General features: G+C 47.8%; 1 protein-coding gene across 6 annotated transcripts in view; it reads left to right on the forward strand.

Moving 5' to 3' along the window:
* Zfp831 (zinc finger protein 831) overlaps positions 1-14,890 on the forward strand; it is a 112,151-nt gene that overhangs the window by 44,369 nt on the left and 52,892 nt on the right. For 3 of the 6 annotated variants that reach the window (XM_006498519.4, XM_006498518.4, XM_006498517.4), the window contains 3 exons: positions 449-4,122; positions 5,031-5,173; positions 14,623-14,792. In XM_006498519.4, coding sequence (XP_006498582.1) covers positions 484-4,122; positions 5,031-5,173; positions 14,623-14,792 — 3,952 coding nt within the window. In that variant the 5' untranslated portion in view covers positions 449-483. Of the gene's footprint in view, positions 1-448; positions 4,123-5,030; positions 5,174-14,622; positions 14,793-14,890 lie in introns of those variants that run through there. The other 3 variants (XM_011239235.1, XM_011239236.2, NM_001099328.1) reach the window with 2 other exon arrangements.

Below are 14,890 nucleotides of genomic sequence, written 5' to 3' on the forward strand. Positions count from 1 at the left end.
TCCTCCTGATCAAAGACTCGGAACGTCTGAGTGAGAAGGGCCTTACTCTGGACATCTCATAGATCTTGCATCCTGGGCAAGAAAGGGATTTGAACTTGCTGGAGTAGTCAGTGTGGATGTTAACCACCTCAATGGGGTGCTCACCTGTGTGTGTGTGTGTGTGTGTGTGTGTGGCCCTGTTGAATGCTACTCAAGTGTTCTATTACTGAGCTACATCCCTAGCTCTTTTTGTATGTTTTATTTTGAGACAGGGTCTCACTCTGTCATCTAACTAGAACCTGTAATCCTCCTGCCTCAGTCCCTTGAATAGCTAGGCTTACAGTTTGGCAACACCATACCTTCCTTAACTGAGTGGTGGGGGATTGTTGTTTGGGTTCACAGAGGGTACTATAATACCTTCTATTGGGGAGAAGAGAGACCCCATAGTAAGTGTGGTTCTCACTCACAGGTTGACATAATCCTGGACCACGCAGATGATGAGGAATGGAGGCGTCAGAACCGACCCACCCTACCCCATCGGCCACGGACCAGCCAGCCTCTGTACCCGGCATTCCAGGGGGCCTAGGGGGGCAGGCCTCACCTCGCCTGACCCTGGGTCCTGTTATCCTGCCACCAGAGCAGGGCCTGGCCCCAACTGTGTTCTTGAAGGCATTGCCTGTCCCCTTATACCACACGGTACCTCCTGGGGGCCTCCAGCCACGTGCACCCCTGGTGACAGGCAGCCTGGAGGGGGCCAGCGTACCTTTCATTCTCAGCCCCTTGCTGCAGCCTGAAGGACCCAGTGCCACCCAGGTGGGCAAGCCAGCCACCCCCGCCCTGACTGTGAACATTGTAGGCACATTGCCTGTACTCTCCTCGGGTGTGGGGTCTGCACTGGTCAGCACAGGCAGAGTGAAGAATACTGGTAAGTACCTGTGCCCCCACTGTGGCCGGGACTGCTTGAAGCCCAGTGTGCTGGAGAAACACATCCGGTCCCACACAGGTGAAAGGCCCTTCCCGTGCCCTACCTGTGGCATCGCCTTTAAGACCCAGAGCAACCTGTATAAACACAGGCGGACACAAACACATCTCAACAACTCCCGCTTGTCCTTGGAGTCTGAGGGGAGTGGGAGCAGCCTTCTGGAGGAGGGAGACAGGCCCGGAGAGACCGCCTCAGTGGATAGTCGTGGAGATGAAGGTGCTCCAGAGAGAGCCCTTTCCCCAGGTGCCCTCCCCGCCCTTGCTGCTCAGAACAGGGAAAGGAAGGTGGAATCGGCTCCCTCTCTCGGGGCCACCCTTTCCCACAGGGAGGCCTCTGCGGATCACACTCAGATGGTGTCACCTGAGTTTTCACTAGCCAGCCCGCAGCCTAGGCGGAAGCTGCCAGAACCAAAGCCATGCTTCCTGCAGCGACAGCAGGAGACCTGTTCAGAGAAGCCCTGGGACCCCAAGGCCTTGGAGGGCCAGCTGAGGAAGTGTGAGAGCACAGACTCTGGCTACCTGTCGCGCTCAGACAGCGTGGAGCAGCCCCCTGTTGCCTCTAGCCCATTGCATAGTCTATCGGAGCACAGTGCGGAGTCTGAGGGGGAAGGAGGCCCTGGCTGTTCCTCTTCCGGCAACAGGGCTGAACGAGGAACCCCAGGGCCCAGCCTGGAGTTAGAGAAGAAGAAACTGGAGGAACGAATTGCCCAGCTCATCTCCCACAACCAGGCGGTGGTAGATGACCCACAGTTGGACCATGTGCGGCCCCGCAAGACTGTGCTGTCCAAGCAGGGCAGCATCGACCTGCCCATGCCATATACCTACAAGGATTCCTTCCACTTTGACATCCGGGCTCTGGAGCCCAGCCGCAGGAGGGCTGCCCTCAGCCCGGCCCGCTCCACCTTCACACCCCTGGAAAAGGCCAGACCTCTCTTTTTCCACTCAGTCCCCACGCAGCTCTCCACTACAGTGGAGTGTGTCCCTGTCACCAGAAGCAACTCGCTGCCTTTCGTCGAGGGTTCTAAGTTGTGGCCAGAGCAACGGGACCCACAGGATGCTGTCCCAGGAATGCAGAAGGCCCTGAGCCCCAGGCCCACCCCAGCCCGGCTGGGATGCCGCCCAGGACTGACCTTGGCAAGCATCTCCAGTGGTCACCCACGGGCCCTGGTAAGACAGGCTGCTGTGGAGGACCTGCCGTGTACCCCGACTGGAGACCCTTCAGCCGCTGCTGAGGAACTAGATGGAAAGAGAGCTGTGGCAAAGGAGGGTGTGGTGTACAAGGGCAGAGCCAGTAAAAAGTGTAGCCAGAGGAAGCAAAGGATGTTCTCCCAGGAGAAATGGCAAGTGTATGGAAATGAGACTTTCAAGAGAATATACCAGAAAATGAAGACCAACCACCAGGGAGGACAGAAACACAGGCAGGTGAAACAGGGCCAGGGGACAGAACTGGACTTTCCTCCTCCTCCTCCTCCTCAGAAACAGGGGGGAGGAGGTGAGGATACAGGCCTGTCTCAAGACAGTAGGATCCCTATCCTTGGAGACACTACAGCAGGATGTAAGCTAGAGTCTTGGGGAAGTAGACCATCCCTGGAAGACTCACTGGAGGCTGAGTCTCCTAAGCAACTGAAGGTGGTGACCAGAGTCAAATCATCTCCTACCCTCGGCAGCACAGATAGCCTCTGTTTGAGTGGCAAGAGCTCTTTGCTCTCTCCAAGTGGGAAATTAGATCTGGGATGCCAGCCGCCTCCGGTGCCTACGGCTTGCCAAGCAGGAGATTTAGAAGCTCCCGAGACTGCTTCACCAGACTCAAGTGGTGAGGCTATAAAAGAAACCAGCCCTGGAGCCCAAACCGTCCTCAGACGGTCCAGTGATGGGTCTGTGGCTCTACAGCTTGCAGAAGACAAGTTACCTTCAGAGAGGAAGAGACTGAAGGTGGAAGGGCTGGACCATCAGGAGCAGCCAGGGCCTCTGGAAGCTGATACCTCAGGAGGCTCTGTGCAGGCTGACCCCCCACCGTCCGAGAGACAGGACAGTGACTCTGAGGAGTTGCTGGGTTGCTCAAATAAGAGTACCCTGCATGTGACCACAGCCCCGGAGCCCTCAGATGTCTCCTCAGCCGCTTCTCCTGTTGCCCTGCAATGGCCAGGGATAGGGGACAAGGATTCCCCATTGCCTTCTGTACCCAGGACTCCTGGGCTTCACTCCCTCTTGCCTGCTCAGCCCCAGGATCCTGGTGTCCCTAATGCTCGGTCAGGTGGCTTCTTTCCTCCCAAGTACCTCCTCAGGTTACCTCAGGGAGAGAACCCCTCACCGATAGTTGCTGCAGGGCCTGAAAAAGGCTCAGACTCTCTGTGTACAAGTACACAGCCTGTAGAACAGGCCCTTCTGGTTGGATCAGAACTCGGAATGCTCCGGCCACCTGGTGCATACTCAGGCCCAGGTGAGGCAGGTGGCAGCCCAGACGACCCTAGCTGGTCCAGGTTAAGGGATGGAAAAGAAGAGGCACAGACAGGAAGAGAGAAAAGAGATAGGACCAAGGACAACATCCTAGTGGTTGGGCACTCTCCTGTTCCAATTACCAGCACCACCCAGGAGATAGCCTCCGTTCTGTCTACTCACACCTGTGACATTCGGGTGGCCCAGGATGTAGTGAGTAAGACCCATGCCATCCATTGCCTCTGCACAGACAGCCCACCAGCAAGAGCTAGGACATATGGGAATCTCTTAAACCCTTGGACATCATCCCAGAAGCTGGGGATACCGCCCAAGAGTGCCCTAGAAGGTCCTCCTTCAGAAACCAAGGAAGGGCTGCCTGCTTTCTTTTCCTCTCAAGCACACTATTTCCTTACAACTTTTACAAAACCCCAGGATATTTCCTTGAACCAGCAGAAACCGGCCTTGTCACACGTCTTAGGAACCCCCAGGAGCTGTGAGGCCCCAAGCTCCTTCCCCTCACTTAAGACTGAACCCCAGCTCACATGGTGTTGCTTAAGTCGAAGCCTGCCCCTGCCTGCAGAGCAGCGGAGGATAGCTCCTGGACACTTGGCTTCATCCTTGCCTAATAGAAACCTCCAGGGCGACAGTAACAAAACACTACCCAAGAGCAATGGAGGAAGGACCCAGACAAGCCAAGGAGGAGAAGTGTCTACACAGGCGCCTGAGGTAACACCAGCTTGTCCTGGGGACAGGGTCAGCATGACAGTGAGACACGAAGAACAAGAGAGAGGGAGAGGAGAGAGAGAGAGCTCCTGAATCTATCCTTGTGGATATCACCTCCATTAGGAGGTCCTCTGCTGCCAAGAGAGGCTAGCGCTGTCATACATGGGCTGGGAAAAAATAAAGGCCCTAGATATGAACAAAACTAAACAAATTCATGAAAATAACATAGTAAAAAACTATTCTACTAGAGTCTGAGTCATAGCTGAGTTGGTAAAGTACTTGCCATACAACCATGAGGGCCAGAGAATCCACAATTAAAAAGCCAAGTAGGATGGCAGGCCATTCTAACCCCAGCACTGGGGAGATGGTCTCTGGGGGCTTAGATTAGCCTAGCCAGTGAGTCTCAGACCAGTGGGAGACCCTGGCTCAAAATATAAGCTGGATGGCTTCTGAGAAATGACACTCAAGATTGTTCTCTAGCCTCCACATGTGTGTGTACATGCACACATACACACACATATGCACACACACTACACCTGAGACTTGAAAGCATTCTTGCTTCTCTCCAGGGACTAAGGGTGAGGATCCAAGGTGTGATTTAAATCTTCCCCTTCGAAATTGTAGGGATTCCTGAGTGGTAGAACTATGGATGATGGTTAATTCTCCACTCACATCAAAGGTCCAGCATTTCCACTGGAAATCCAGCTAGGTATAGTTCTGGATGGTTCCATGTGACACATTACCAGTTGCCTGGTAAGAGTACTGAACAGGCTCAGACTATTTAGTAACAACATTTTGGTGTCTTAATTTCTATAGAATAGGCATCCTGTCTGTTGAGAAAGAGCCCATCATGGTGGTCCCCACCATGAGGGCTTTGAGTGACATGATGCCAACATGCCTGGTATTTTCAGCTTCCCTATCCATCAGTCCCAGAGCTGAGGGCTGAGGACCAAGTATCCAGGCCACGGTGGAAGAAAGAACAACTATGGCGTAGAAAGGTGAAGACATCTCGTGAAAACACCAAACAGAAGAAACTGAGGCTTCATTCTAAAAGGTAAGATATGTGGCCTCCCCTTCCCCTTCCCTGCTAGCCTAGTATGAGGAGCTGCAAATGGCTACTTAGCCAAACCCTCAAGAACTGAATGTGGCATTAAATGGCAGATTAGCTCCAGAGAGAGGCTCCTATTCTATTGGTCTGGAATTCTGAAGCTCCAGATCTGCCTCTGTTGCCCATAGCCCATCCAGCATGATCCTATTGACCATGTAATTGCTTACTGGTATATTTCTAAGACAGAACACAGTAAATATTTGAGATAACCAAGTTGAAAATCCATCCATCCATCCATCTATCCATCCATCCATCCATCCATCCATCCATCCATCCATCTATCCAATGATAAGAGAGTATGTGTTAATTATTGCTTTTCAGACTTTTTTTTTTTTTTAGTATTTGCAAGAAATGTGTATTTTTGCAGAAAAAAAAATCCAGAGAAGCAAAGAGAATCTTTCAGCAATCCCAAGGCTTGGGGATATTCTTCTAAACATTCAGAGGCACTATTTCTAGACAAGTCCAGAGGCATTTTTTAGGAGGCTTTAAGAGCTCAGCAACAGCTCTCATGCTAAGTGTATCAAGCAAGGGGGTCTGTCTAAAAATCATAAAAATCAGATTTCATGTAAGTGTCTTTATTTTCCACTCATCTGAAGTTATCAGAATTTTGAGGACACAAGACTTGTCTTCTTGAGTGGCCACAGCTGGCCAGAGACAGGTAGTAGCCACCCTGATAGGTAAGAGCTGTTTTTTGAATATCCCAGTTCCCTACCTCTCTTCAGTACTGGATCCTCAGCTATGTTTCTCAGCTATCTTACATGCCTATCTCCACAGACAATTAAATTTGAAGATCTTTATCTTAATAGTTGACCTTGAGGGAATCAAGAGAGGGCATCTTTATCAAGAAAGTGCTTTAAAAGATCCTCAAAGTTGAATATGTGGAGTTGGGCACAGGGGAGCAAGGAAGCTCTGTACAAGGTCCTTGTCCTAGTTACCTTTTAATTGCTTGATAAAACACCATGACCAAGGCAACTTATAAAAACTTATAAAAAAAAAGTACCTAATGTATATATATATACATACATATATATATGTATATATATGTATATATATAATGTATCACATTCGTCCATCTATCTATCTATCTATCTATCTATCTATCTATCTATCTATCTATCTATCTATCTAGTTGTCCACTATCCATCTTCCTGACATTGTTGTGAGGTATTACATTATGTGAATGAGGCTCACCCTTCTTTGATGCTTGTTAATGTTAGCTGTTTTGAATCTTCAAATGATGAATATAATATATAGGATCCTGTGAGAGTCTAGATAGTATAGATTCTTTACATGTTAAAAGCTGTGTATACATTCTTCTGTCTAGCATTTAGTTTTTAAAGCCATTTTATTCATCTTGGCCTATGGAATTGACCCATATTTCATTTCTGAATGCATTTTGGATCATCCTTCTAGTATTTTCTTCAGAATTCCTGCAGAAAAGAATACTGCCCTGGCTGTCATCAGTTTGAAATAGCTGCATTCATCCTGGTGTTGGGCAGTATTTCTTCTGGCTACAGGGCTCTAGATAAACATTCCTCTTTTGCTTGGGCATCAAGGCTCTTCTTCCACCATCTTTAGTTTCTGTTTTGTTGAAATCTGCCATTTGCCACTTCTCTGTCTGTGGAATGTCTTTAGGTTTGGTTGCTGCTAAAGCTGTTTCTTTAGTGTTTGTGTTTCACCACTTTACTGTGACACTTGGAGATAGAGGTTACACTTTATGTAGCCCATCCAGAATCTGCTGGGCTTTGATGATCTTCCTAGAAAATCCTTTGCCCATCATTTCTCAAGCACCATTTCCACCCCACTCTCTCCTTTCCTTCGAAACACAGAAAAGTAATGTTTCTTAGACTTTTTCTTCTGTGTGTGTGTGTGTGTGTGTGTGTGTGTGTATGCATGTTCTTGTGTGTGGTACATGTGTATGAACATTCACATATATGCTGGTGCATATGAAGGCCAGAGATATATATCAGGTCTGTTCTCAGCTTCACTTTATTTTTGAGGCAGGCTTTCTTACTGGCCTGTACCTTGCCCAGGCTTCTCCTCATGTGTGCTTCCCCAGAGCTCAGATTACAAGTGCATATTATTATTCCTGTTTGTTCTTTGGTTTTGTATGTGTGTCCTGGGATTACAGCTCAGGTATTTGCACAGCACAGGTCTTCATGTTTGTTCAACAAGCACTTTGCCAACTGAGACATCTCTCCAACTTTTTTTTTTCTTTTTTAAAACAGGGTCTTACTGTGTAGCCCAAGTTGGCCTGCACTGGTGATTCTCCTGCCTCAGCCTCCTGAATATGGTCTTACAGAATGCACCACCAGACCCAACTTGCATGTCTTCTACCTTTAATAATTTTGGTGTCTCTATGGCTACACAATGAGTGGTATACTTAAAATTTTACTAATTTCCTTAATTCATTAAATAACTTCTCTGTTGAAGCTTTATTAATGTATAATTGAGTTTTAATAAATTGCATATCTTTAAGACATGTAATTGAATTAATTTTGACATAAATTCGTAGGATGCCAAAGGTAGAAAGTCTCCATCATGTCTTTATAATTCCTCTCTTCTCTTCAACCTGCCTCTCCTTTTCCCAGTGAACTTTAATATGCTTCTATCAACGTAGATTTGATTGCTTCTTCTAGACTACAAGAGAAACAAACTCACTCTCTCTGTGTGGGAGTTGCTCTTCTCTGGGGTTAGCTCTCCCAGACACCTTGATTATCTTGGGACTCATCGATTCACTGGGTTTAATTTCTGATGCTATAATAAAACATGATAAAAAATGCCAAAAATCATCTTAAGGGCTAAAGAATTTATTTCAGTTCACAGTTCCAAGTTATAGTCTCTTGTAGCAGGGATGTGAAGGCTACAGTAACTTGAAGCAGTGCTCACATGACTGTCACCTGACACCCACCTTCAAGGGCAGAGAGAAAGGAATGCATGCTCCCTCACTGCTCACTTGCTTGCTTGTGCTGGCTTAGCTTGAGTTTTTCACTCTTACACAGCCCTGGACTCAACACCAGGAAGTGATGTCCACTCTGGGCTGGGTCTTCCCAGGTCAATTAACATAAGATAATCCCACATAGACTGAGTCTCCAGTCAACCTGACCTAATTAATTAATTCCTCATTGTGATTCTCTTCCTAGGTTATTTTAGGGTGTATTGAGTTGCCAGTTAAAGGCGACCACCACATCCATGTTGTATGCATAAACACTTTACCCCTTCTTGATCGATTCATATGACTGAGGACGGCTGGGGTTCAGCTCATGTTTAGGTAGTCATATCGGTGAAAGTTTCAGAAGCTAAACCCATGGAGTCTCAACTACATGACTGACTAAATATTTTTAGGTTTGTTTTTTTTTTTTAAAGACAAGTGCCCTCTGAATGTGGGACTGTGGGTATGTGCTGCCATGCCTAGCCCAAATAATTCTCTTATTTACTTATTTAGATTCTTGGGATTAAATCCATACAAATGCCAGGCAAATGCTCCACACTGTGCTACATCCTAATTACCAGTTTTTATTTCCCTCATGCTATATCTTAAAGAGTAATCATCTTCAATTTTGACGAAATGCATTTTCTTCCTTTCCCCTTTTCGTTGTGTTTTCTCTCAGTGTAAAATATCTGAAGTTTCTTTCTGACCAAATCACACATTTCTCCTACCACCCTGTACCTCAGGCTCCACACCTGAGCCTGGGATCCATGTTCACTTCGCTCTATGGTATGAGTTATGGATTGAAGCTCAGAGTTTTGCAGGTAGCCATGTGCTAGCCCTAACATGATTTATTTGTCTGTTTTGATGCAAATATCACACCATTTTGATTATAACACTTAAACCGAAGAGATTCTATGTGAGGCTGGTGAATTCAAAGCAGCATGGTACTTCTACCAGGATAGACAGAGACTGATTAGAGAGACCAGGAGGTGAAGAGGGACTTTTGATAAGTTTTAAAGGAAAATCAGTGGGGAAAAGGAGAAGGGACTGTCTTTCCAGCCAACAGTGCCCAGCCTGGAAAGCAGAAGGAAGCTTTAGGTGGCGATCTCGTCGGATTCTGCTCTAAGGAGCAGCAACTTTATCCCACAGTGCCTGTCAGTCCATACATTGTCCAGACTGTAAGTCAAATTAATCATTTCTCATCTCCACCAGAGGTCTGTAGCCTCCCATAGCGGTTTCCTATTCATTGACATCCTGTCTTTACTGGTCTGACCTTTTAAACAGTTTTATTACATTTATTTGTTTGTTTGTATGTTCTGTGTTTAGGTCAGAGGACAATGTTCGAGGCAGGGTTTCTTATTCCACTGTGTGTGTCCTGGAGATGGAGCTTAGGTGATTAGGTTTAGTAGCAACACCTTTACCCATTGAGAGAGTTTCACTAATCTTTAAATGTAGTTGTTCCTGGATATTACCTTTTATCTGCAAGAAGCACATACATACAGAATATGTCCCCTCATCCTTAGAGGTGGGGTCTCACTGCACCTGGAGCTTGTGAATTCAGCTTGGCTGTCTGGCCTCCTTCCATGTCCAACTCCCCAGCATGGGCATAGCAGGCTCCCACAATTTGGCTTTTGTGCTCATGTTGAGGATCTGAACTGTTTAGCATGGCAGATACCTTGTTGACTTAGCCATCTCTCCAGGCCCTCAGTTCTTTAAAAACCACACGTTAGAGTTTGCACTTGATGATCCCAGCAGTTAAAGTCCCTCATGCCTGCCTCTGTTTACATATTAATTCTCACTTACAGCAACTGAGTGCCCTGTGCTCGTGATATGGGAACACTGAGATCTGGGCTGAAAGCACACCTCTTGGAGTGGAGTGGAGACGACTTGTTTTGCTTCTACTAACTCTGCTAGGCTCTAGTCTAAGAGAAGCTCTTGAAGTTAAGGTTTTCCTGGTGTCAGCCCACAGGAATCAGGGAAGGTCTCTTCTGTTTATGGAACCAACTGGAAGGATTTCTTCTCATTCCCGGGGGGGGGGGTGTGGGCTGGGGGCACTCACTTTTCAGTCACAAGCGTGGTAAGTGCATGGCTTGCCAGGGGCCTGAGGTCTCTGCAACAATAAGAACTCCCCCCTTGACATCCACTAAGGTCCTGTCCCACCCAGCTAGGGGACATATACAGGAATTACCTGGTCTGGAGAAACCATTGAGATGAAAACAGATTTACCTGCTCAGGTTTTCTTCCTTTACAATGTTAATGGTTTTGTACCTTCCAACCAGACTATCAATACTTTTAAATCTATTTAATTTTTAACAACAACTTAACTTGTAGTTCAGTTGGTTTTGGTAAGGAGGGCTGTAATGGGACCACAGTGTTAGGTGAGGGCTCTGAACCCAGGAGATCCGGCTAGAATTTATTTGCTGTGTGCCTTCTTGTTAAGAAGTTGTTTTAATTCCTAATATTTTTGAAGCTCTGACTTTGCTAATTCGATCAAGCCAATCTAGACTTTTGATGGGGTTCTTAAGCGCTCAGCATCTGTGTGAGAAGTTGCCCACTTCAATGTATCCACGAAGCTGCCTTTTCTTCTTCAGTTACTCAGTGATGGTCTGTCAAGGAAGTCTTTCCTAATTCAGTCTCCCAATGTCATGAGCAAATAAAGACTTCCTCTGATACCTTTCTAACATACATAAGTATACACAGTCATATATATGTAGAAGGATTTGGTTTTATTTTTGTGATTTAGACAACCAGGGAGCATGGATCAAATGTGATTTTTTTTAAATTTGTTTTATCTAGTTATAACATAATGTTTTTGAAACTGCATATATGCTATTAGATTACACATACACATTTCACATATAGAGATTTTATTTGATTGGAAAACTCTAAAACATAATGTAGAATTTACATCAGAATCAAGGGTCCCTCAGCTGTTTGCTGTTTTTAGCTCCCCGTTTACACTCAAAGTTCATTTCGGGGCCTTTCCGTTCGGTTTCATTTCTCTCTCCCTCTCTCTATCCCAGTGCTGTGATGAGAATGGTTCCATTAATGACACCGCTCACGTTAAAAGAAAGGGAGTCGAAAATACGGGGTCCATTTTGAGAGCGGTAATGGAAACATGTTGAAGCTTCTTGCTGGCATGACTAATTACTTAGATGTTAACTCGAGGCACAGAGATTCACAAAGTTCTCGGAATACATCTGTGCCAGGCCCACAGCAAGCACTGGACCGTGGAATTGGGTTTTGTTGATTAATTTGTGGCTGTGTACAAGCATGAAGCGCTCAGAGACTTGGCTGAGGAAGCATCCAGGAAGTGCTAAATAGATAGCCCCCACAGAGGGGAGATGACAGGTGTGTGTGTGTGTGTGTGTGTGTGTGTGTGTGTGTAGGGGGCTCAGTCCTAAAGGGCACACTTGGCCCTGAGGACAGGATTCTAGTCATCATGAAGGTCTACCTTGTGCATTTGCTATTCTTGTCTTCAGTCAAGATGGAATTTACTCAGTTGAGAAGTCTGTGAGGTAAGATCCACAGTCAGGTGGACAGTGGGTCTGAGCTCAGGTGGCCTTTGCTGCCTATGCCCCACCCCACACGTGACTGAGACCCTGTGACCCGTTGGCCACAGCCCTAGGGCTTTGAGCATGGTCACAGACACCTCTCAGCTTCTCTATGCTTTGACATGTCCTTAGAGCCATGAACGGAACTGGGAGAAACAGCAGGACCTAGCTCTCCCTTGGATGAGCACGTCTGAGGCCGGCCTGTTCACCCACTTGCCAGGCCTCTCCTTAGATCTCACTACAGCAGTATGTTAGAGCAACAGCAGGGCTGATACATTTCAGCTCGTCAAGACTCATGTCAGTAACCTCAGCCCTCCCAGCTCCTGAGTGAACCAAGGACCTCCACTCCAAACTGAAGTCCACAGGCTCATGATCTTAACCTAGCAGTCTTCAGGAATCCCTGATGCACTGACCTGGGCAAGAAACGCTCACTGTGACTGGTCTCCATGAGACCAAGGAGCACAGCTATCCTGAAGCACATGGCGAGGACCCAGAGGAAGCAGAAAGGAGTCTTGCGTGGAGCCTATGGTTCAAAATCCGAAGGGGCTGCTTTTTAAAAGTATGAAGGAGAAAATGGGTCAGCCCAGTGTCACAGACTAGATGTGAACTTAGAAAACTAAGTTGATCTCAAACTCAGCCTTGAATAGGCAGAAGAACAGGGAGTGAGGGAACAGGCCTTGCATCATGTACTAAGTAGATATGCACGTAGGACTGTGTGCATAGCCTCGGTCCTTCAAACCAGAGCAAGCATCCTGAGAGCAACACCCACGCCAACACCTGCTGGATTCTTTAGAAAGTGGGGCTTGGGTTGTAAGTGAGCTCTTAGGACGAGGCTGTGAAGAGCCAGCTGAAGGCAGGGAAAGGGGTGTAGAGACACTTAAGGAGTCTGGCCTCAGCCTGGGCCCTCAGGACCTCTGAAGTGGGACTTGTACTGTACAGATCATCCTACTTTGAGGTAAACATGTCTGAACCACGGTGCCCCCACACCAGCCAGTCAGGTGGGAAGTTTCCCAGGTACGCACAAGCAAGTCAAAGTCCCCGCTGGACCAGAGGGTATGCACATCCCCAACGCAGTGGTAGAGATGGGTAGCCCCAGGGAGAACTGTTAGATGGAACTTCACAGAACCTGGCATGCCTTAGGGTTCCCTGAATGACAGCAGATGAAAAACTGCCTAACCAGGTTTTTTTTTTTTTATGCAGTTGCATGTGGGGAGGTAGGGGCCCTACACATAGACTCCTCTGAAAGGATTAAGAGAGATGGGGACAGCTCCAGCCCAAGGCTAAACAAAGTATATATACAGGTTCTCCCCAAGTATGATAGGGTCCAGATCCCACTTTGATAAGGAGGGCCAGGAACTCTACTGACAGACCCTCTCACCCCTTTGATTGAATGTAGTCTCCAAGGTTCAGGATGTGTGCTGTTCATAAAGACTGCAAGCCAGCTGCAGTGACCAGTGGTCTTGGGGGCAAAGGTGAGCCTGCATACTTACTGGCTGGGTGACCCCCACAGGTCCCACCTCCCTTCTTTCTTTTGTGTGCTTTGAAATCACTCAGCAGGAGCTCCAGTGGGCTCAGGGGGTTATGATGAGTGAAGTAGCAGCCTGCCTTCCCTCCCCTGATAGCTCTTCGGATAAATCTTGACAAATGGGACAGTGGCTTCAGAGCTATCCCCTCCACCCTGACCCCAGAGGATGACAGCTCCTGGTCCAGGCTGGGAAGGCAAGTTTCTTCAAATGTAGACACCCAGTGAAGAACAAAAAAACACTCTCTCACGGCTGGTGCCAAGAGAAGGCAACACCCTAGGGCATGCTGCTGTGTGTTGTTTTTCAGTCCTGATTTAAAATTCCTAGTCAGCCCTGGTGGTTGGGTCTTGGAGGAAGCTCAAACACAAGGAAGAAGACTAAGCATGCTGCCTTTCCCCAAGAAGGTTCTGTGGGGCTTCATGGGAGTCAAGTGCTTGGAAACTGAAGCCCATACAGGAAGGTGGCTCCCCTAAGGATCTGCAAAGAGCTTTCAAACAAGCTTAAGGCATGTATGTGTCAGTGAACCTTCATCTCAGCTTACTTTCCCCTAAGATGTGTGTGCTAGATGGGATGGCTGCCTGTCAGTAAAATATTGTGAGCCTGAATCCGAAGAGTACAAGGTTATGTGTACAGAGGTATTTGCTGGATGCATACCGTGCGTTACAAAGGCCGTGCACCAAGAGAATGCAGTCTCCATGACATCCAGTACAAATGAGCTCCTAGCCTTTCCCCATCCTTGTGATGTCTGCCATCTGGGTCATGAGGGACATTTTGTTTGGGGGAACCAATAGATCAAATGAACCGAAGGGGGCTCTCTGTTAGGGAATCTATGCAGACCCCCAAGACATAGGCTGCCAACATCACCTGTGGTGGTGGTGATGACCACGTGTAGTTCTTAACATAACTGTGGCTTACAATGCTCAGCAGCCCCAGGAGGGGAGCAGCGATGGGGCAGATCTGGGTGGGTTCTAGAACATTTCCATCTTCGCACAAAGTTCTATTTAGCCAACTGTCTAGCAAGTAGCAAAGGACCAGAATTTAACGGCACCATCATTTTCCTACGTGGTTGTGCAGCAGCGTGAGTAACATTTAAACATGAGCTCGGGCTGGGCCCTGCCTGCCTCAGTGGGTAGAGCACTCTCTTCACATGCATGGAGGCCCGGGTTCCAGCCTCAGCACTGCATAAACCAGGCATGGGGGCCTTCACCTGTGATCCCACAGGGTCAGAATCATCCTCTGCTAGGGAGGAATTTCAAGGACAGACTGGGCTCCAAAAGATGCTTCCAGTTCAGCCCCACATTTCCCAGTCACCCCCGGGGTCTTTCCAGCTTTCCTGGCATATACCCTTCCACACAATGACTATAGATGCACTGCTCTGCCCCACAGGTGTGAAGGGAGTTTCTGGCAGAGAGCCAAACGCCTGTGCAAGCCACCCTGGTTGCCAAGAAGAAGCTGTCTCCCCCACCGACTTGAGGGGTTAGAGCCACGGGGGACCCTTGGGAGGAGTTCGGCAGAAGTGGCAGGTAACATTTTCCTCGGTGGTGAATCCGGACTAGGTGAGCAAAGGAATGAGGCCCTAGAATTTAATTCAGGAAAGTAGTAGACGGGCAGGGAAAATCCAGAAGGGAAAAGTGGATGAAGGGCCACAATGAGG

The sequence above is a fragment of the Mus musculus genome, chromosome 2 (genome assembly GCF_000001635.26).
Source record: "Mus musculus strain C57BL/6J chromosome 2, GRCm38.p6 C57BL/6J".
In the NCBI taxonomy this organism is placed as follows: Eukaryota; Metazoa; Chordata; class Mammalia; order Rodentia; family Muridae; genus Mus; species Mus musculus.